A 20,368-nucleotide genomic window follows, 5' to 3' on the forward strand; every position below is an offset into this window, starting at 1 on the left:
GCAACATTATAACGAATTGATTCATTGATTCAGAGTCCAATGATATAAAAACACGCACGAACCAGCGTACCCTCTCCCTCATCTCGCTTTGCTACCATGTCCACACCAATCTCCATCCCGGGCAAACACAACCTAGCCGTATCCATATCCCCGACCACTACCACCATCCATGACAGATTTCAAACCCGGAAGACTGGTGCAGTCGGTCCAAGGACACTCCATTCCGTAGACAATGGCGATTTCCGTCTCCTTCTCCTCGAGAACATCAGTATGGAGGCCGTGAACGCTTTCCGAGAGAGGGGGTTCCATGTAGACCACCACGCAAAAGCCATGTCAGAGGATGAGCTATGCGAAAAGATTCCTCACTACCATGGAATAGGCATTCGAAGCAAAACAAGAATAACAGAGAAGGTCATCAGGGCTGCGACGAAGGTAGTTTGCCCCTTCTTCTTACAATGAACGCCAAGTTGATTCTGTGTTGCGTAGCTCGTAGTGATAGGGTGTTTCTGTATAGGCACCAACCAGGTCGATCTATCAGCCTCTGCGCGAGCTGGTATCCCCGTTTTCAACTCACCATTCTCCAACTCTCGCTCGGTGGCAGAACTCGTGATGTCGGAGCTCGTTGCGCTGTCACGCCAACTCTTCGAGCGCTCCTACGAGCTCCGTCAAGGGATCTGGAATAAGCAATCGAAAGGTTGCTGGGAGATTCGTGGCAAAACATTGGGTATTGTGGGATATGGTCACATCGGTTCACAATTGTCCGTCCTCGCGGAGGCATTTGGGCTGCGGGTCCTCTTCTACGATGTCGTCAACATCATGCCATTGGGCTCTGCGCGCCAAGTCGAGTCGCTCAGCGCCTTGCTCAGGGAATCTGATTTCGTCACACTCCACGTCCCAGAGTTACCGGAAACCATGAACATGATGTCGACGGATCAATTCGCCGAAATGAAGTCTGGGTCATACTTGATTAATAACGCTCGTGGCACGGTTGTGGACATACCTGCCCTAGTCGAGGCTCTCAAGAGCAAACACCTGGCAGGCGCTGCCATCGATGTATTCCCAGCCGAACCCGGTTCCAATGGCGCACCATTCGACGATCAACTCAATCCTTGGGCTTCTGAACTCCGCGCTCTCCCCAATGTCATACTCACACCCCACATCGGCGGCTCGACAGAAGAAGCACAGAGGATGATTGGGGAAGAGGTTTCTTCTGCTCTCAGCCGTTACCTTGGGTTTGGCACGACGCTTGGTGCTGTCAATTTCCCAGAGGTTGACCTACGTGCGATCACGACCGAGCAAAGCAACTCTATCCGCGTCTGCCACGTACACAAGAACCAGCCCGGTGTGCTCAAGCTTGTCAACGAAGCTCTTTCGCCATATAATGTGGAGAAGCAATACTCCGATTCGAAAGGCGATATCGCGTACCTCATGGCTGATATTGCGGACGTCAGCCTGAACGATGTGAAGCGGCTTAGGGAGACCATAGATAGGACGGAAGCTAATATTCTTACTCGCTTCTTAGCCTAATCACCAAAAGCTATGTAAGCTGGCGAGCATAGTAGAAAAAGATGTACTCAGCAATCGTAGCACATAATAATGTACATTTATTATTATAATCCATTGTCATGATTCTACAATAGCGAGCAGTCGGATTTACGAATGAAAGTGGAGTTTGGCCGAGGTTGAGAACATTAACTTTCTTCCTCGGGGTCTCCGATGCCGCTTGAGAGGATGGCAAATTGCGCCTCCATCTCGGGCAAGCACGGCGAGTCGTATATCTTGCAGGTTCGTGTGGTGCCGCGGGCTTTCTTGAGCTGAAGTCTATATGCGCCAATAAGCCGCACTTATCGCATACATACACCCGCGATGCTAACCTTGTGGTTGAGGCATGTGCTATAATATTCCCACCGATTGGTTTCTTCTCGTTGCCCGCGTATGGCCCAGCAGCAGCGTCTGGGTTCGACATCACCTGGTTCGTGATGACAACTGCAATCCCAAACTATGAAACAATAACGCGTGAAGCATGGTCGGAGGTCTAATTGGACGTAGATACTGACCTCATCGGCCAAACGTTGTAGAGTCCTGAGGAATTTACCGAGATGGTTCTGTCTCGAAGAAAGCTCCCCTCGACCACTGAAGTCCGTTCGGTATAACGCAGTGCACGAGTCCACTATCAACAGGCAGAATCTAGCCACGTATAGTCAGTGCTCCAAGCCAGAATGACAGTACACACCTCGATTCTGACATCAACGCACTGGCGCTTGTCAACAGTTGATTCTGGTGGTCTGCATTGTACGCCCTTGCGTACGCGACATTGTCCAAAACTTCTTCTCCATTCAAACCATACCGCTCAGCGACCGCCAGTAACCGGACAGGACGGAAGGTGCCTTCGGTATCGATATAGAGACATTTGCCCTCGCCTCCTCCCATGCTCACAGGGAGCTGGCATGTAACAGCAAGGGTATGACAGATCTGCGACTTTCCCGTCCTGAACTCTCCAAACATCTCGGTGATCGCGCCCGTCTCTATGCCTCCTGCACTTGAATGTGAGTGAACAAAGACTGCAATGCTATAGCATATACATACCTCCAAGCAGAGCATCAAGCTGTTTAGAGCCAGTGGTTATATGCACTAGCTCTGACCGCCGAGCATGAACCTCCGTAGCACTCTGGAAGCCTAGGGGGACAATCTTCTGGGCTGGTTTCTGAGTCAGCATGACAAGCCGCCATTTGGAGGCCAAGTTTGCATACCTTCAGCTAGGATCTTGTCTGCCTTCTGTTCCGATATGCCTTTGATCGCAATCAGAGCCTTCTTGGGTGTGAACGCGACGGATTCGACTGTGTTCAGCCCAGCGTCGGAGAGTTTCTTAATATCGTTAGCATGGATGCCTGCTTCCTGCAGTTTGCTAATGAGAAGAGGTCCTGTGGCTTGATAAGATTCGTCGCCTTCATCGAGGTCCTGTGATGCTTGGGACATGGTGATTCGGAGGAAACGACACTTTGGGGTTTGGAATGAGAGCAGGCACCTTCCCACGCGGCAGCAACGCGTCCTAATGAGTCATCACGTGGGCGTGTGTGCCATCAATGCTCATGCACATGAGTGAACCGTCTCAGCTCAGCCAACGTAGCACCGCTTGGGGCACAATTCAAAGCAGAGACAGCATATATTAAGATCATCTACGAATGTGGGTATAAATCATGCAACGAGTCCGGTTTGTTTGCAGAGTGTCTTCTCAAAATATTCGAGTGCCTTAAGATCCATAACGAGGCGCGGCCACTTCACGATGTCGTACACAGTGAGCTTGTCCGACGAAATCAGGCTCACAGAGGGGATATTCCTCATGGCGCGTTCCAACCCGGCAGGTATCTCCTCCTCTCCAGTTACGAACAGAGTTTTCCGCCATCCCAAGTTGTCAATTCGATGACTGAGATGCCTGGTTTTCCCGCTGGGCCAACCCAGACGGGACACTGCTGCCAGTTTCTGCTCCTTTACCTTTGCACTCAATGCAACCCGCATACCCATCTCAATCACCTTCCTCGGTAGTTTGGTGCTGAAGTCCCGGGGCTTCGGACCAAAAGCGATTCCTCCACCACGAAGCATGGGACTCTGACCGTCTCCAAGTCGAGCTTTTCCAGAGCCTTTTTGAGGGCGAATCTTGATTCCGGAACCACGCACTTCACCACGCGTCTTGGTGCTGGCAGTTCCCTGCCGTAAGCCATCCCTGTGATGGGTCACGCATAGGTGCAGAATGTCCCTACGAATGGGATGGCGGAAAACGGTCGGGTCAAGGGCAAGGACGTTCTGTTCCGGGGATACATCGTTGGACTTTGGGATGAGGGGAGTAGCTAATTCCAAGTATACGGGGTCCTGAGAAAATGAGGCTTCAGAAAAGTCAGCGCCAGCAACGGGTGAGTATTGTTATAGCCTCACTGTTGAAGTCCGGGGCAACGTCTGCAAGTGTGACAGACGGCGGAGCAGGAGAGGTCACGGTCGTGGTACCCATGGATCGGCGAGCTGCGTTGAAGACCTATGAAATATGAGTGTCTTTCTTCCATGAGGCCCATGTCGTTGTGGCGTACATTTGCTACATTCCTTCTGGTGCAAGCCAACATGTTCGAGGGGAAGTGGAGATGGGGATGAACGTAGATCGGCCAATAACGGGTTCAGCGCCCGCGGCAAGCTGGTGGTACGAAAGCAAGATGCTGACTCAGCGGAAATTGCCGAGTGCTCCTGTACAGTCGCGAAGCCACACAATCAGACGTCTCGTACAGGAGATCCCGCACGCCCTCAACGACCTCAAGAACAAGGTACGGCCGCGCCGCTCATCGTCGTTTGAAGGCTGAATGTCTCTCTGTAGCCGTATCGTCCGGCACATCACCGTATCATATCAAAATGGCGTCCACAACGAAGGCCGTCCAGACATTCGGCAAAAAGAAGGTAGATTTTCTCCTTCAGCAGCCCCTACGCCTCCACTTAATGCGTCGGACGATAGACTGCCACTGCTGTTGCTCACGCAAAGGAGGGACGAGGCATCATTCGCATCAACGGTTCCCCCATCAACCTCGTCCAACCCGAAATCCTTCGTCTAAAGATCTACGAACCTGTCCTTGTCGCGGGTGAAGATGCTTTCTCGCCTCTCGATATCCGTGTCCGCGTGAAGGGTGGAGGACATACGTCCCAAGTCTACGCCATGCGACAGGCCATTGCCAAAGCATTGGTTGCATACTACGCCAAGTACATCGATGCGTATTCAGCCATGGAGTTGAAGAAGAAGCTGGTTGCCTATGATCGCACACTGCTCATCGCCGATCCCAGACGGATGGAACCCAAGAAGTTCGGTGGTGCTGGTGCCCGTGCTCGCAGGCAAAAGAGGTACGTGCTGTACGCTGTCATTCGCGTATTCCATCTAAGATATATCTCTGGGAAGTTACCGTTAAGCTGTTGGGTGTTCTGTGGTGTTTCGCACTCACATCATGTACTGGGTTGTCACATTATGGTCGTATGCACATTGAAAATAATTATGACTATTCCAAATCATTATGCATCTTTCCGTTGATTGTGAGACGCTCGGCGCCTAGCGCTTACCCCAGAAACAGTGCATCGAAACCAAGACCAGCACCGTCGAGGGTGGTCTGCCAAAATTATAATCTTGGTCTCTACCGCCATATTGTGCGCATCCACCCTCGTTTTCGCTCGGGGGCTTGTCTTGTACCGCGTCGGGGACTTCCAAGGGCATTCATTCTCTTCACTCAACCACTCACTCCTCACGGTCTCATCCTCTCCGATCGGCCATGTCCAAGTTATTTTGTGGCCCAGAAGGCAAAGAGATGAACATCTACATATCCATAAACGGGGTCGTCAACAGGCCTCGAGTCTGCCGCCGGATAAAGGTACCTCAAATATGCTATGTGTTAGTCTAATTTATTGATTCTTGCCCCCTAGTCGAATGGGGGTCGCATATGCAACGACGCCCTCAATTCGGACGTTATCCTGGTCGAGCCTTCGACGGGCGACGGCCAAGAGATGGTCCACTTCCGTGGAAAAAGCCAGCCCGTCCTTGGGTATCGATGGGTCGAGGCGTGCATTAGAGAGGAGAAGTTCCTCGGGGCTGAAGAGAACTGGGGTGGATATCGTATTCATGACTCCGGGGAGCCTCTAGAGCTGCGCGGTGAAGAGGACGAAGATGAGGGCGAGGGCGAGGAGCCGGATGTAGATATGCATTCGGGCCCCAGAAAGTATGTTCATCTGTGCTATACTGTGCGTACCAGACTGAACAACTCTCAGCATCTTGCCCACTCCTAGACACACCCCAACCTCCCCAGCCGTTTCACAGCCTCCGCCATCCCAGCCCTCGTACCAGTCACCCCCTCTGCCTTTTAGCACTCCCGCCCCCTCTAACATCCCAACGATGCAGCCCATGCCTGCCATGTATCCCAGCACTCCGTTTCCGCAAGCCACCCAGCCCATAGATCCTCAGGCCGTGACTCAGATGTTCCAGGCCTTCATGATGGCCGCGATGTCCCAAGGTTATGCTGCCCCATCTCCCACCTTCGCCTCAGGTTCCACGACAGGTTGGCCTTTCATCCCGTGCATCCTGAAAAACTCATTAATTGAACCTGCCCCAGCGGCCCCGCCCCCGAGTCAACAACCACGGAAGGGTAAAGCAAGAGCAACCCAGCCCGAGGCGCTCAACCCCATATTCAAGGAGAACGGCAAGCCCCTCACCTTCTTCGTTCAAGTCGATTTGAAGAACAGGATTTCGGTGATATCTAATATCAAGGCAAGTGACCAGCCACCTCGCGCCACGATCGCTAATCTATCATCACAGAAATACGGCGGCAAGATCATCAGCAACAACTGCGATGCCGACTACGCGGTACTACATGCAGGCTCGAAGATGTTCCCCCAGCTATTATCTGGAACGACCGATGCAGGGAGGCCCGCTGTCAAGGCCTCTTTCATAACCGACTCGATAGCTTCAGGTGAGCTCGAGGACGCCTCCGCATATCAATTTGATGTGCCTCTTAAAGATAAGAAACGCGCCTCGACGAGTACTATCGAGACTCCCAGACCGAAGCGAAAGGGCCCGAACCTAGTCAAAGTGGAGCAAGCGGACGTCACACCATCGCTGCAACCACAGATCGGTATACGTAGTGCAGCCAAAAAGCGCAAGATTTCGACACCGACACCAAGCCCTGCTCGCAGCACTCCGTCTCCGACCCCGCCGCCAGAAAGTAGTCGTGTCGAAATGGCACCAGGGATGTACAGGTACACAGAAGACGAGCAGGCCTTCATGTTCCGATACTTTGAGTACCTGGTGCAGTTCGACGGAACGACGACGACGGCTCTAACGGCCAAGCGCCTTTATGAAAGGGTGTGTCCATTTATATCGGTATCGAAGGGGAAAGCTGAAAGGACCCTCAGATGCCTCATCATACCATTAAGTCATGGTCGGAATACCTACGTTCCCACCGTGTTGAACTCGAAGCCATACGGAAGCGCATCGGGATAGCAAAGCGAAAGGCGCAACAACTTCCCAACAGCCAGCGTGAATCACCGTCCCCGCCAAATATCAAAACTCCCTACGATATCGACATGGATCATTTCTGCACATTCTTCGCTTTCGGTCACGGTGATAATCTGGAGGATGAGATGGTCTGGGACAAGCTGGACAAATTGGTGTGTTTTCCCTTCGTCTCGCCTTTTGCAAGCTCATCAGTATCATGTGTAGCATAAATGCCAGACGGAGCCGTCATGGGCTGCCTTCAACGACCGGCATAACAAGGTTATATTCGAAAGGGTCAAAGAGATGACAAGGTCAAGTGGTTAATAATGGGACTTATGGTCTAGTGTCTCATCCCTATCGATGCACTTTTCTCATCGCATATTTATATATCAGCTGTATTTGTAGACTCTGTACATATGTACGAACGAGATGCATCGCGCGACCGCGGGTCGCCCAGGTTCTCTGATTCTTGGAAAGTGAGGTGGTGTCTCGGAAATCAAACCTTTACACCTCATTCATACGTCGCGTTCAAAAATGTCAATTGCTCCAGTAACAGCAATCCCATCGTTGGATGATCAAAGCAGGACCCGTCGATGATGGAGACCATGCGCTAGCGGTGAGATTATCTAGGTGTCATTCCGTGTAGCAGGCCCTCGTGAGGCGCACAGTCCACAGCTCTCTTCGCAGGGCAATAGAGCTCACGATTTGCTCAACGCATGAAGCAAGCGAAATATACTCGGCCGCCGCCGTCCCAAAGGAAGTTTATATCGAAGTGCATCGCGGCTACGACCTTGTGCTGCGTCGCGAGTCTACATTCTTGTCGTTGAAGCTCTCGAAGAACGTCTAGAGCCGGCGCTATGCAATGAATTCGCAACGTTGCGTCGGCCGCGGAGGTAATCTTCGACGATTGAAGGTATGGGTTGCTTAAACTAGCGGACTTAAGGGATAACTCGGGGAGTGAATGAATAGGTGAAGACTGATCACATAGTACATGGCAATATGATCTAGTCGGCAAGAGTCTGTGGCGGCTGTTTGAAGAAGCGTTTTCTTCTCTCCTCGTTTGATATACTCTGGTCTCCTGTCAACGAGCCGGCGTAGTCGAATGTACCCATTGCAGCACCCATTATGGCGCATGACCCAACTGCCAGTGGTAATGAACGGGCTGTCCAGAGAGTCAGTATGGATTCCTGCGCCAGAGATTACGGTGTGCGCACCACGTAGGCCTGCAAGGAACCCAGCCGCACAAGCCCCAGCCGCACCGTTGATAGGATCGTCTCGCTGACGCTGGTTGGCCACAGCAGCCTCGGTGAAAGCGAATGTAGCTCCCATCGCCGCTGCATTTGATGCATAATGAGAATAAATGAAGTCGTAGATGCGTCATGGGGCTCACCGAAGAAACCAATGGTCCCCCCCGTTCTAGTCAAGAATCCCGATGCACCTCGCGAATGTTTGTCTAGAGCATTTTGAATGGCGCTGACGAAGACGCCGACGGCGCCAGCTTGAAGACCAATCGTGGCCGCATGTTTGATAGGCGTCTTGGGAACGAAGACAGACTGCTCTGGCGTCGCTGTCGACATTGTCGGGTCGGAGTGGAAGTTAAAGCACCCAGTCGGCGAGCGCTCGCCAGGAGATTGTGTTTGGGCGCCTATGATTTACCACTTCGTTCGACTAGAACTTGTTAGAGTCACCTTGAACCTCCACGCGGATGTATGGATGGCTGAACCGGAAACAAGAAAAGGTCCTGATCTCAACTTATCTTTCAAACTCAAGGTAGATTTTACCCTATGCTCACTCCCGTCGAAGCCCTGACCTTTACCAACAGCTTCCCTCACCAGGCCCTCCATTTGTTTTTTTTTTTTTTTTTTTTTTTTTTTTTTGGTGGAGCGTTTTACTCATGGTCTGAGTTGCCTCACGGAACCGTCGTATAGTCAGTTCTGTTTGGCCCGCTAGGGTGCCGACCTATCGATCAGCCTGTTAGTTGTGTTCACCGCGAGGAAATGCTTTATGCACTGAGTGTGGGACTCTTGTGGACCTGACCTAACCGTTGTCTTGGTCAGCTGTTTCGTCGCTACCCACTAAAACCCCGCTCGATTCTATCCAGTTCTTTGGTAGTTTGTCTTCATTCATGAGGACTCCCCTCCAGGTTGACAATACAGTGTGTGTCTTTGTGGCTTTCTTTCCGTATCTTTTGTGGGTTAGTTTCCTGTCGAGGTCTAGTCTCTCGTTCATCGTTCTGCGCCACTTGTTCTGGACCGCCGTCCTTGTGACCGGTTGATTGTTGTCCTGGATCACCCTCTCGCAGCGTATCTTCCATATGAGGTATGCCGATTCTGCTATTAGTATCCTCCAGAATCTTGTGTCCCCGTGTTGGGTGACGCCTTCGCCGTCCATTATGGTTCTAGATCCGCAGGCCAGGATGTCTCCTATCCACGGTTGTCTCCATTCGTAGCCTTTCTTCGTCCACAGGTCTTCAGCCATTCTCCATATTTCTGATTGGCCCGGGGATTCACATTTGGTGAGTATGTGTGGCATGTCTTCGATTGCGTCATCGCAGTGTCGGCAGAGGCCCCTCTCTGTGTACTCTCCCCCAATTAGTTCCGTCCAGTACTTCCCGATCTTGTACGCGTCGTGGATGGACATCCATAGGAAGAAGCGGATCTGGCGTGAGAAGTCCTTGCTTCTGGCTGTCGCCCATATCTGCGGCTCGTTTGGTGTCGTTCCATTTGAGTCCTCCATATGGTTTTGTATCGTCGATATCATTGACCTCGTTCTCTCGCGTTTGTGCTTGGCTTTCTTCAGCTTCCTCTCTCGTATTCCTCTGTAGGCCGTTGCTTGGTTTAGGCTTTGGAGTTTTGCCCCTGAGAGGTTTCGATTTACTTCCTGGAATGCGTCCTCCGGGAATCCTTCCTCGCACCCCTGGCCTGCCAGGTGGTCCGCTCCTTCGTTTAGTCGGTCTCCTTGGTGTCCTTTGACCCACTTGAATTCTGTTCTGCCCTGCCTGTTCCTTAGTGCTGCGATGGTGCATTTTATCAGTTCCTTGTTGGCTATCCCGATGAATCCTCTGTCCTCATTCGCCTTCAGGTTTGACGTTAGGGATTTTATGACGTATCTAGAGTCCGTCAGTATCTCCAGGGTTTCGTTCCCCGGGAAGGATCTCGCTGCCTCTAGCACCGCATACATCTCTGCCACCTGGTTTGTTTGTGTCAGTTCTTTCGGTACTCGTAGGGACTTGTTCCTTTCGTCGTCGTCCTCGACGAATACCCCCGCGCCCGCTTTTGCTTCTGTCGTGTTTGCGTCTTTGCATGATCCATCTGTCGCGAGTCTGATCGTCTCGCCGTGTCCGTGGTCTACCATTGGGTCCGCTCTGTATTTTTCTCCTTCTGTGAAGATCCGGAATATGTCCTTCATTTCCGTTGTTGTGGTGTTTTTCCCGTTGAACGGGCTCCATCCGTCTCTGCTGGCCTCATTCGGCTCTTGTCCATCGTTCATTCCGGTTGGTTCCCACTGGGCGGGTAGCGTTCTCATGTACTCTTCGGCCTTCCGGTAGCATGCGTGCGGGTTTCTGCAGCCTATGACATCCCTCATGACTTTGCAGTTGGTGCATCTGCAGTTGCGCCTTGGCCTGTGCGCTTGGGCGTGCTGTTTTTCTGCTATGTCTCCCATCTCGCCCACTGTTCTGACGTTGTGGCTCGTTCTTAGGCATTCTGTAGCTCCGGGTTTGGCTCTTGGGTTTCTCGTTGTGGTTGCTTCCATGTGGTACCAAATAGGCATCTGTCGAGCTACTGCCTTTGTCACGCTCTGAGCTTCTATCCTTGTTCCGTATTTCTTCGCTACCCTAAGCATCTTCTTGAGCTCGTCTGGGTTCCTATTCTCCCCGTTTCCTTGTGATGACTTCCAGTTTTGCAGGAAGCAGTTCATTCTCACTTCCTCTGGCACTCTATCCGTGGACTTTGGGACGTTCTCCGCCAGGATACCGTCTGCGAAACGGGCCCATGTTGGCCTGCGGTCGTCCAGCTGTAGGTACGACTTCAGTTTCATGATCTCTATTGCCTCATTCCTGGCGCTGACGTCCAGTAGTTCCTTTCCCCCTTCTGCTCGTGGGGCGTGTAGCGTCTCTTCTTTGACTGGCGTCTTCTTTTCTCCCCAAACGAAGGTACGGGTCAGCTTTTGCAGTGCTATCTCTACTTCTTTGGGCATCCCTTGGACCTGTGTTAGGTATTGGGTCTTTCCCCCTACTACAAACTGAGTTATTAGTTTGCGGCCTTCCAGCGAGGGCCTACTCCTTTCCCATCTGCTTAGGTCGGCCTCGATGTTCTCTATCACTGGGGCCCATGGCGAGAGCTCGCTTGTTTCATTGCCCATCCATGCGCCCAGCATGCGGATCAGCTCCTTCTCTTTGACTATCTTGATCCCTGCCGGGATCGGGTTTATATGCACGTCGCTTTTCCTGTTTTGTATGAAGCGTTCCCTGTATTCCTTCTTCCCGATTGGGAGCACTTGCGTCTTCCTTATGTTGAACTTCGCCCCTGAGGCTCTACACCATTCGTCTAGGATGTCCGTCAGGGCGTTGAATTCGTCCGATTCGTCCAGGAAGACTGTGGTGTCATCTGCAAATAGCACGGCCTTTAGCTTCTCCTGCGTGCCGGGGATGTCAATCCCCTTCAGTTCCGAGTTCCTTAGCGCTATGCTTAGTGGCTCGATGGCGAGGTCGAAGAGCAGGCACGATAGTGGGTCGCCTTGTCTGACCCCCCTTGTCACTTGGAATGTATTGCTGAGGTGGCCATTTATCATCACTTTCGTCCCCGCGTTGTGGTACAGGCCTTTGACTGTGTTTATGAACCTGTCGGGGATCTGGAATTTTTCCAGGGCCCTCCAGAGGTAGTCATGTTCGATCTTATCATACGCTTTCTCCTGGTCAAGCGCTACTATGACTCCGTTCTCTTCCTTCGCCTCTGCGTAGTTGATTACCATCTTGATGAGGTGAGTTTGGTCTACTATTTTTCGGCCTTTCACAAAGCCGGCTTGGCTTTCGTGCAGGAGGGTGCCTGCCGCCGCTGCTAGGCGCATTGATAGTACTTTCGTCAGTGTTTTATAGTCCGTGTTGAGCAGTGTTACCGGCCTATAGTTTGCTATTTCGTTTCTCTCATTCTTTTTGTATATTGGGCACATCCATCCCTGTGCGAAGCGTGAGTTGGGTATGAGCCCTCTCTCTTCAATGTCGTTGAACGTCTCGGTCAGGACCTTGATTATTGTCGGGGTCTGGGCATTCCCCTGGCCATCGTTCTCGGGGTATGTCCCGTCTTTTATCAGTCGTTTCCATAGTCCGTTTGTTACTCCATCTAGCCCTGGTGCTGAGTTGTTGTCTGACAGTCGGATCGCCAGGATCACCTCCTCTGGACTGATCGCCTTCGACAGTTCTCGCCGTTGTTGGTCGCTTGGCTTGGCTTGGATCTTTGCCAGCACCTCGTGGATGGTTGCTTCTCGCGCCAGCTCATCCCTGTTTTCCCTACCGCTCATCTGTAGCTCGTCGTGATATTTCCGGGCTAGCTCTGCCATCTTCTCGGACGTCGTTGTCTCCGCGTTGTCTGGGTTATCTGGATCCTTTAGTGAGTATATGACATCTCGTGGTTTCAATTCTTTGTTGATTTGCATCCAGTATCTCGAGTTTGTCTCTCCCTCCAGCCTGTTCTTTACTTTTCCTAGGCTCCTAATCTTGTTGTGTTTCTTCTTTTCCAGCTCTGCGATTCTATCTGCTATCAGGCGTGCTGTTATCCTCTGGGACGGTTCCTGGGACGCGTCTACTGTCTGGAGGTCCTTCCTTAGCGTTGCGATGTCCCTCATGATTTTGGGCGTGAGTGTTTTGTCTCTCCGCCTCGCGCTATCGAGTATGTTGGACTTTAGGTTTGCGTAGACCGTCTGGGGGTTGGACTGGTCTGTCCTTGGTGTCTGTTTCAGCTCGGTTAGCTTCTCCCATGCGCTTTCTATTAGCTCTTTCGCTCTTTTTCTGAACGCTTTGTCTTCGACCACCCTCTCGGGGATGCACCAGCGTCCTTCGCCTTGGAGGGGTGTGTCCGCGTTTGTGATCTTGGCCGACACCATCCAGTGATCTGTGTCATCCAGTCCTGGGTGGTTTATGTGCCAGTCGTTTGACCTCCCCAGCAGGTGGTCCGTGACGTAGATCCTGTCTATCCTCGACTTTGCCCCCCCGTTCCTGACCGGTTGCATGAATGTAAATGCTCTCTCGTTGGGGCGGGTCTGTCGCCATCCGTCTTTCAGCCCTAGGTCTGACTTTAGTTCAGCTAGCTCTTGGGTTTGTTGTCCCCCGTCTCTGTGGGCCGGGTTCCTGTCTATTGCGTCTTCTACCATGTTGAAGTCACCCAGCATGACATCTGGTTTCCTCGTCCTTGGGTGGCTTTCAAAGAAGTCCCTTATTTTGTTCCAGAACGCCGCGTTCTCCCCTTGTTGGTTGGGTGCATATACCGCTAGGATCGTCAGAGTTTTCCGACTGCCCCATGCAATCGAGGTGAGGATTGCCCGTCCGCTTACGATGACCTTGGTTGACTCTGTGCTAGCGTCGATGAAGCTTTTATTTATCACGATTGCTACCCCCGCTCTCTGCGAGGGGGCCTCCTCATCTGCCGATGCAATGATATGCAGCCGTCTTCCAAAGATCTCCTGGATCGCGTCCCTTCTTTGTTCGTCCATGTGCGTTTCCTGGACAGCCAGGATCGCGATTCTCTTGTCCCTCATGATTTGGTTGACATGGGTCCATTTGTGCGGTGCCAAATCTCTCTGCTGCCCATATCCTTTTATGTTCAGAGATGCTATCGTTATCCCAGCTCGGGTATGGTTCTTCTTTTTCTTTCTCCCCGTTTGTGGCGCCTCCGGCGTATGCCTTTGGTTGGGAGGGGGGGTGGCCCTTGGGTCGTCTCGCGTCCCTCCCGTGGGAGGGGGCTGGTTGCGAGATCTGCCTGTCAAGTTCGATGCATCCAGGTCCCTGGGGGGTCGGCGGGCAGAACCACCTCCTCCCCCTCCCTGGACGCTCGTTGGGCCTGAGGCCAGGTTTCCGTTTGTGTTGTTGCTCGCAGCTGATGTATTTCTCAGCGATTGCTAGCCGGGCAGTTCGTCGAGTGGTGGTTGGGTTCCGTGCTCGCCCCCGGCCGTTCCTGTCGGTGCCAGGGCTTTGTGCGGTCTGCACGGCTGCCGCATGGTCGGGCTTACCTGTCCGAGAGTTCGTCAGTAAATTCAGCCGTCCCATTACCTAGTCGTTGGTTGATGTCTTGATTCCTGGTGGTTCTGGTTCATTCCGTGTTTTCTGGAGGTGTATTATTCGGCGGGTTATGTATCTACATGCAGTAGCTCTAGTTGCCCTTGCCTTTGCCCTTGCTCTTTGAACCCTTCTTGGGCCCTCGCTTCCCCTCTCTCGACGTTCTTGTGTCCCTGGGCTCTGGCGTGAGGGCCTCCTGGGATACGGGTGGGCCTAGCCAGTCCTTGACTTGTGGTATGGGGCAGAACGGGCTCGTGTGTATTTCCGATTTGCACCACACGCAACTGACTGGCCTCTTGTCTTGTTCTAGTACCGTGGTGGCGTCCATGAAGAAGTCGATTCGGCGTATAGCCCTCAGCCATTCCTTGTTGCTCCTCCCGTTCGACGTGAGGGGTCTGCCGTGTAGCTGCCATACCGGGTCGCTGCGGCCGTTCTCGTCGAGCCTGTCGACGAAGATGAGGCTTAGGCCAGCAATCGCTACCTGGATCCTCTCCTCTGCCGTGTGGCCTATGTTCTCGTCCTTGAGGATGCGGTTTGCTAGGGTTCGTAGGCCGGCTGTCGCCGTTACTTGGTTCCCAATGGCCTTGAGTGCTTCCGCCATTCTGCTGGTCTCCTCCGTGACTGGGCTGCCCCTGTAGTTGCATACTACCCATGACTTTCCTTCTGGCGATATCGTGGTGGCCGTGAACGCGTAGCCTTTCCCCTGGGTTCGGAAGGCCAGTGTCTTCGCACCCAGGAGTTTGCGTCGGAGCTCCTCGCTCGGCCTCCGCAGGATCATTGCGAAGGGTTTTGCGAATCTGGCCCCATGTGGGGGTTCTCCCTCGCGTACCGGTGCCGCTACTGTGTACTGGGAGTCGTCGTTTGCTATCGCGTTTATGAGGTCTGCGGCCGCTGACGTGAGTTCCCTCGCATTCTCGTATATTTTGTTTCCTGCTCCAATTGGCACCAGGGCCAGGTACTCGCTGTGGTTTTTCCTGAGCTCGTCGGCGACCTCTTTCCTCACGTTCCCCAGGATGGTTGCTTCAGGGAGCGCTACGTTCGGGAAGGCCGCTATCGTGATGGGGATGGCGCAGTTCAGACTTGCGCACGGTGGTGGGGTGGGCCTGTCGGCGGTCCAGTGGGGGTTTACCTCCCTAGTCGTCCCTTCGACTTGGTCCGCGAAGCCTGATACTACCTTCACAATCTCCCGGCTTCTGTTTCCTTCCCATACTATTCGCCTTTCTATTACCCACTCTACAGAGAGCCTGGTTGTCTTCCCTCCCTCTCGGACTGTGGGGGGTTGGCATGGGACGTGTTCCCTCCTCTTCTTTGCGGGACGCGTATTCTGTTCCTTTCCTTTATCGCTGCGCAGTGCTGTCTTCGCGATTACTCCGAATCCGTGGCCATGGGCTTGGGCCTTATTGCGGTTGGGGCTTGTGGGTGGGGGATTTGGGGTGCTGTCCTCGTCCCATTTTCTTTTGCCTGTTGCTACGGGGGGGAGGGGGGGAGGCGCGGTCATGGTGTGGTCCTAGTTCGGTTCGTGGCTTTTTCGTCGCTAGTTTTAGTGCCGTGGCTTGACCCCGTTGGGGTTATTTGGTTCCTTATTTTGTTTATCGGAGAGGGGGGGTTGTATTCATTATATAGTGGACATCGTAAGGTGTAATTACGTCTAGCTGTGTGAGAGGGGGCTGGCGGCAGGGTCTCTCAGTAGGGCCTCCCCCTGTTGGGTTGGCGCCTGTGTCCCCCCCTACCGCCTCTGTTGTTATCCCCATTGTGGTCTCTGTTGCCACGTCCTCTGCCTCCCCATTGGCCTCTCTCTGGGACGTGTTGTCCGCCTTCCTCTTCCTTTTTGTCTGCTTTCGCCCATCTTGCTCGGACGTCGCTTGGCCTCGGCCCCCTCCATCCTTGGGTTTTGGGGAAGGGGCATGCTCCCTCGGGGTGAGATTCGTTTTTGCAGAAGTCGCAGCGTTCGAAGCCCCTGGAGACGTCGACTGCGAGGATCCTCCCCAGAACGAAGCTCTTCCCATCCCTTAGCGCCTTGAGCCAGTTGTCGTGTTTTACGGGGTCGTCTGTGACCGGTTTTGCGGTGAGGTGCCAGAACCTCTGGCTTCCTTCTGTGGTGAAGGTTATGGCGAGGGTGGATAGGGCGTCCTGGACTTTGTCGTCCGTGGAGGCGAGGTGCGGTTCGGTTCTCCCGGCGTAGCACTCCAGCACTGATGCCCGGACCTTTACGTTGTCCTTGAGCTTCTTCTTGATCGCGGTGAGGCCCTCTTCCATCGTCTGCTGGTTCCCGGCCACCCCGTCCCCTGTTAGGTAGGCTACATGCCAGGATCTCACGTTCTCTTCGACCTCCAGGACCGTGAACGCGTGGTTGGCTTCTCCCGCTGTGAAGTCGAAGACCCCTACGCCCAGCAGAAATTCTCTGAGATCGGCGGAGAATCCGGACAAGATGAAGACCCAGGGCGCGTCGAAGTCGCGCTTGTACATCCTGGGCTTCTTCCCCTTTATGACAGTGTCGGTTGCTGCCCTGACTACAGTCATGCCTTCGCAGTCTGGGGCCCGAAACTCCTTGAGGTATTCTAGGATGTCGTCGCCGAGATTAGGGAACTCTGCGTGTAGTCGTCTCCCGGCTCCGTATGGGAGGAGGAGGAGGAAGTCCTGTGGATCGTTCAGCAGGTTTTGAAGGATCTCGGGGCGGATGCTTTTGAATAGGTCCCCGCTATCGATCACCGTTTTCGGGAATGGGCCTCCGGCGTAGCCCTTGCCTGGTCGTGGGGGGACTGTCATTAGGGGGTTGGCCATAGTCGTCCGGAGGTGGGGATTTTCGGGCTGGTCTGTCGCTGTCCTGCCCTCCGGCCCGGCGGCTGGTTCCATTACTACGTCTTGGGCTTGCTGACCTGTTGTTTGGGTTGCTGCCGGGTTCCCTTGTGGGAGTTGGGTCAGTTGGGGGGGCAGGGGCACCAGGAGTCGGGGCAGCGGTTGCTGGGCCTCGTGGTGCTGCATGGTTCGCGGCCTTGGGGCGGGTGGCGGGGTGGTGCCCGGGGGGAGGTATATTTCGGGTGGTGGGCTGTCGGCGAGCTGGGCGCCTCTGGTTTGGGAGGGGCTTCGTCGGGTTCGCCTGTGCTCGCTCCCCCCCTGGGAGGGGTCTCCTCCGTTCGCCTCATCGCCATCTTTGTCCCGCTTGTGGTAGGGTGAGTACAGTCGGCTCCTTCTCTCTTCAGCGGCGATGTCACTTACTGACCTCCCGGCCGCCGGTTCTTTCCCCTTCCTGCCGGCCTTCGTGGCCTGCATTCCTGCTGCCTGTGCCGGGGTGGGGTCTTGGCCGTTCTGTTCTATCTCCGTGGCGGAGGTGGCCGGGGGCACGGAGGTGTTCGCTTGGGTAGACATTGCTGATGGCTAGGTGGCTGGTGGTTCGGGTTGGGGAGGCTTCGGTCGTAGCGCAGGCCTTTATGCTATCTGCGATGTGTACCTGTCACCATCTATTACTCTCTCAAGTCCTTTTTTTTTCCTCCCTTTTCTCTGGGGGGGATCTGCGCTGCGTCACGCGGATCCCTGGTCAAGGCTTCCGTTGGGGGCTTCGTCGTCGTCGTCGCCCCCAACTCGGTCCCCGTCCCAGTCTTGGCTCGTCGGCGTCGTCGCCTCCTAGGTGTGGTTGACCTCCTGTACCGTCGTCTGATGCTTGAGGGGGGAGTCTCCGCCGTTGGGGTCGTGGAGTGGGTGGCTTATTGGTCTCGAGGAAACCTGGGTGGGGCTGAGGGGCCTCCAGTTCCCGGCTCTCTCTGGCGGCGCCCCCTTTTTATTTCCTCATTGTCATATCCATACTGTTCCCCTGTTTTTTTTTTTGTACTTGGTACCCCCGGGGTGGCCCCCCCGGTTTTCAGTCCTCTCTCGTATCCTTGTAGTGTGGTACGGTGTTGTTGCCCTTGCCATAGGTGTAGTCTTTAGCGCAGAGGGGGTTTTTAGGCAGCTAGTAGCATGGTGGCGACTAGGGCCTCCTCGACGTCCTCGACGTCCTGGGGCTTTTGCGTCCCATTTTGAACCAGATTACACTGAGCGTATCTGGACGTCCTGTTGGCTGCTCTTGCGAGCATTGCCTCCCCTGTCGCCCCGTAGAGGCCGGACGCCGAACCTCCATGATGGTGGTTCTAGTGAAAGGGGCAGGCCCTCCATTTGAAGCGGTAGCATTCTTTCCGTGGGGGGCACAAGATCTAGCCGCTTTATGGGGAGGAGAATATAATAAGGAACCATACACTTATTACTGGGCTGCAACAATCTCTAGCTACAAACCAGTGTTTGCCGCCGCAAGTAAAACTCACGCATGCATTTTCTCCTCACAAAATCCTGCCATACAACCATTAGACTTGAGACTGTCACAGGTATGAGAACGCCATGCCTCAGAAGTGAATACACCCATGACAAAAAACAATTCCAGGTACAATCCGCAGATGGATGGCCAACCCAGATTGCTTGGGCCCTTCATCCGACATCGTTTTCGCCTTTTCTTCTCATTGCGGTTGACAGGAAAGTGTTGATAATAGATGCGAAGACTGGATCAGTCGTAGGCTTACTACGAGGCCATGGCGGCGTATGTGTATCATCTTGCAATATATTCTTCAACTTATCGAGACACTACTTCACTACTTCAGACCATCACCTTCATCGCTGTCCACCCGACGTCTCCTCATATATTCTGCACGACATCCAAGGATTTTACAACAAGGATATACGATCTAACTCGATTGGCTACGGAACCGTCCACGAACCTTCACTGGGCCCCAGATCCCCGCCCCAGCGGTGCTGGTCTGCCGTTTGGGCTTCGGGCTGCTGAGCCTGAGGGACGTGGTCAAGGTCTCTGCATTACTGTACTCGTCGGAGGGAAATCAGGAGGACATAGGGCCGCAGTCCTCGGGGCCGTAAGCGTTTTCCCGTTTGGAATGGACAGCTAAACAGTATCTCTACACAGGCATTCCATCCTGTCCTTCCAGTGTTAGCCACCTGCGGAGTAAGTGATGTCGTTCCTCAGCTTACCTGCAAACATTCAGAGCCCATTGACGTGTTCAGACCGATCGGGCCCTCAAAATCTGGTATGTCCGCCCGCAGAATACAAAAACATTGGTCCGCGAAGACAAGCCGCTCTTCAGTACGACCAAGGTACATCAAGCCAGCATTGGATCTCTCGTATGGTAGTCATGACCTTGACAAAAAATCATAAAATCCGAGGCAATACTAAAGATTTCATGCCTAGGCTAGGTCGTGAACACCTTCTTTCTCACTGTGCAACACCTGTATTTCGGGCATGCGAGGGCGAGGAGACGATCCTAAAAACCGGCAAAGGGACCCTCGTAATCTGGGAGTGGCTGGCCATGGATCGTTTCTTCCCTCCCGAACATGCTGACTCCTGGCAGGACGTCCTCCGTGGATCTGCATCTGTACGTACGCTCAGGAACACCCTTCAAAGAGGATACAACTGACCGGATTACAGGAATACCAAGACAGCTGTACGTGGGCCATATTCATCCGTGTAATTACTCGCATTTCACGCTGGATACAGCGTCGCTCAAAGTTATCGCCGAATATGCATTTGAACAACAACTAAAACCAAATGTTATACCCCGCATCCACTCGTGCTTCAGCGGGGAGCCCCAGATCTCGTACACATATCCCGGGTCCCATGCCATCCAGGTCGTAGGGCTGGCAAGCGCCAGGCCTCGCAAGAAGCCCACGATCTCCGACCAAGGCAAGTTGGCTCCACCAGACCAGGATGCCCTGCAACGTCACCTTAACATCGAGCCGCTGGCGAACCTCGGATGCATACAACTTTCAATACCGCCGGAGGAAGGTTCATTTCATGCGTGCGCCATGAACCCCGACGGTGACGTTGTAGCGGGCGCTGGGTGTGCTGGGTCAGAGGCCGCAATTTGGGTGTGGTACAAACGTTCATTGTGATGTGGCTTTTGAGGGTCGGGCATCCGGGCCTTCGCTTTGTATTGTTATGTACTTAGATCTTGCTTGGGACTTGTTGATTTTGGAAGCTCTGGCAACGTGATGAAGCCCAGAAAATGGCATTGCTACGCTAGGTGACAATGACAACGGTATCCAGTGCATCAAGCATCAAC

The 20,368-nt window shown here is 53.6% G+C and overlaps 8 protein-coding genes across 8 annotated transcripts; 4 read left to right on the forward strand and 4 right to left on the reverse strand.

Moving 5' to 3' along the window:
• Positions 1-96: 96 nt before the first annotated feature.
• PC9H_003583 (uncharacterized protein) lies at positions 97-1,527 on the forward strand (the record flags this gene model as incomplete). Its single annotated transcript, XM_036773176.1, has 2 exons — positions 97-432; positions 487-1,527. The coding sequence occupies 2 exons, from the start codon at positions 97-99 to the stop codon at positions 1,525-1,527; spliced, it is 1,377 nt and encodes a 458-aa protein (XP_036634649.1).
• Positions 1,528-1,691: 164 nt separating this feature from the next.
• Positions 1,692-2,976, reverse strand: RAD51 (recombinase rad51; the record flags this gene model as incomplete). Its single annotated transcript, XM_036773177.1, has 6 exons — positions 1,692-1,821; positions 1,875-1,999; positions 2,058-2,133; positions 2,234-2,534; positions 2,587-2,697; positions 2,751-2,976. 6 exons carry the CDS (start codon positions 2,974-2,976, stop codon positions 1,692-1,694), a joined length of 969 nt encoding a protein of 322 aa, XP_036634650.1.
• A 219-nt stretch (positions 2,977-3,195) lies between these two features.
• On the reverse strand, positions 3,196-4,112 carry YML6 (54S ribosomal protein, mitochondrial; the record flags this gene model as incomplete). Its single annotated transcript, XM_036773178.1, has 3 exons — positions 3,196-3,881; positions 3,931-4,027; positions 4,080-4,112. The coding sequence occupies 3 exons, from the start codon at positions 4,110-4,112 to the stop codon at positions 3,196-3,198; spliced, it is 816 nt and encodes a 271-aa protein (XP_036634651.1).
• Positions 4,113-4,392: 280 nt separating this feature from the next.
• Positions 4,393-4,937, forward strand: RPS16 (40S ribosomal protein S16; the record flags this gene model as incomplete). Its single annotated transcript, XM_036773179.1, has 3 exons — positions 4,393-4,437; positions 4,493-4,872; positions 4,928-4,937. The coding sequence occupies 3 exons, from the start codon at positions 4,393-4,395 to the stop codon at positions 4,935-4,937; spliced, it is 435 nt and encodes a 144-aa protein (XP_036634652.1).
• A 354-nt stretch (positions 4,938-5,291) lies between these two features.
• Positions 5,292-7,330, forward strand: PC9H_003587 (uncharacterized protein; the record flags this gene model as incomplete). The annotated part of the gene is made up of 7 exons (XM_036773180.1): positions 5,292-5,390; positions 5,443-5,735; positions 5,785-6,071; positions 6,126-6,280; positions 6,329-6,874; positions 6,925-7,179; positions 7,232-7,330. The coding sequence occupies 7 exons, from the start codon at positions 5,292-5,294 to the stop codon at positions 7,328-7,330; spliced, it is 1,734 nt and encodes a 577-aa protein (XP_036634653.1).
• Positions 7,331-8,010: 680 nt separating this feature from the next.
• PC9H_003588 (uncharacterized protein) lies at positions 8,011-8,583 on the reverse strand (the record flags this gene model as incomplete). Its single annotated transcript, XM_036773181.1, has 3 exons — positions 8,011-8,168; positions 8,221-8,340; positions 8,397-8,583. The coding sequence occupies 3 exons, from the start codon at positions 8,581-8,583 to the stop codon at positions 8,011-8,013; spliced, it is 465 nt and encodes a 154-aa protein (XP_036634654.1).
• Positions 8,584-14,367: 5,784 nt separating this feature from the next.
• Positions 14,368-17,639, reverse strand: PC9H_003589 (uncharacterized protein; the record flags this gene model as incomplete). The annotated part of the gene is made up of 3 exons (XM_036773182.1): positions 14,368-15,740; positions 16,004-17,432; positions 17,490-17,639. The coding sequence occupies 3 exons, from the start codon at positions 17,637-17,639 to the stop codon at positions 14,368-14,370; spliced, it is 2,952 nt and encodes a 983-aa protein (XP_036634655.1).
• Positions 17,640-18,385: 746 nt separating this feature from the next.
• On the forward strand, positions 18,386-20,198 carry PC9H_003590 (uncharacterized protein; the record flags this gene model as incomplete). The annotated part of the gene is made up of 7 exons (XM_036773183.1): positions 18,386-18,628; positions 18,685-18,837; positions 18,899-19,165; positions 19,216-19,254; positions 19,314-19,435; positions 19,498-19,685; positions 19,804-20,198. 7 exons carry the CDS (start codon positions 18,386-18,388, stop codon positions 20,196-20,198), a joined length of 1,407 nt encoding a protein of 468 aa, XP_036634656.1.
• Between the last annotated feature and the right edge of the window lie 170 nt (positions 20,199-20,368).

This window comes from Pleurotus ostreatus (genome assembly GCF_014466165.1).
Source record: "Pleurotus ostreatus strain PC9 chromosome Unknown scaffold_2, whole genome shotgun sequence".
NCBI lineage: Eukaryota > Fungi > Basidiomycota > Agaricomycetes > Agaricales > Pleurotaceae > Pleurotus > Pleurotus ostreatus.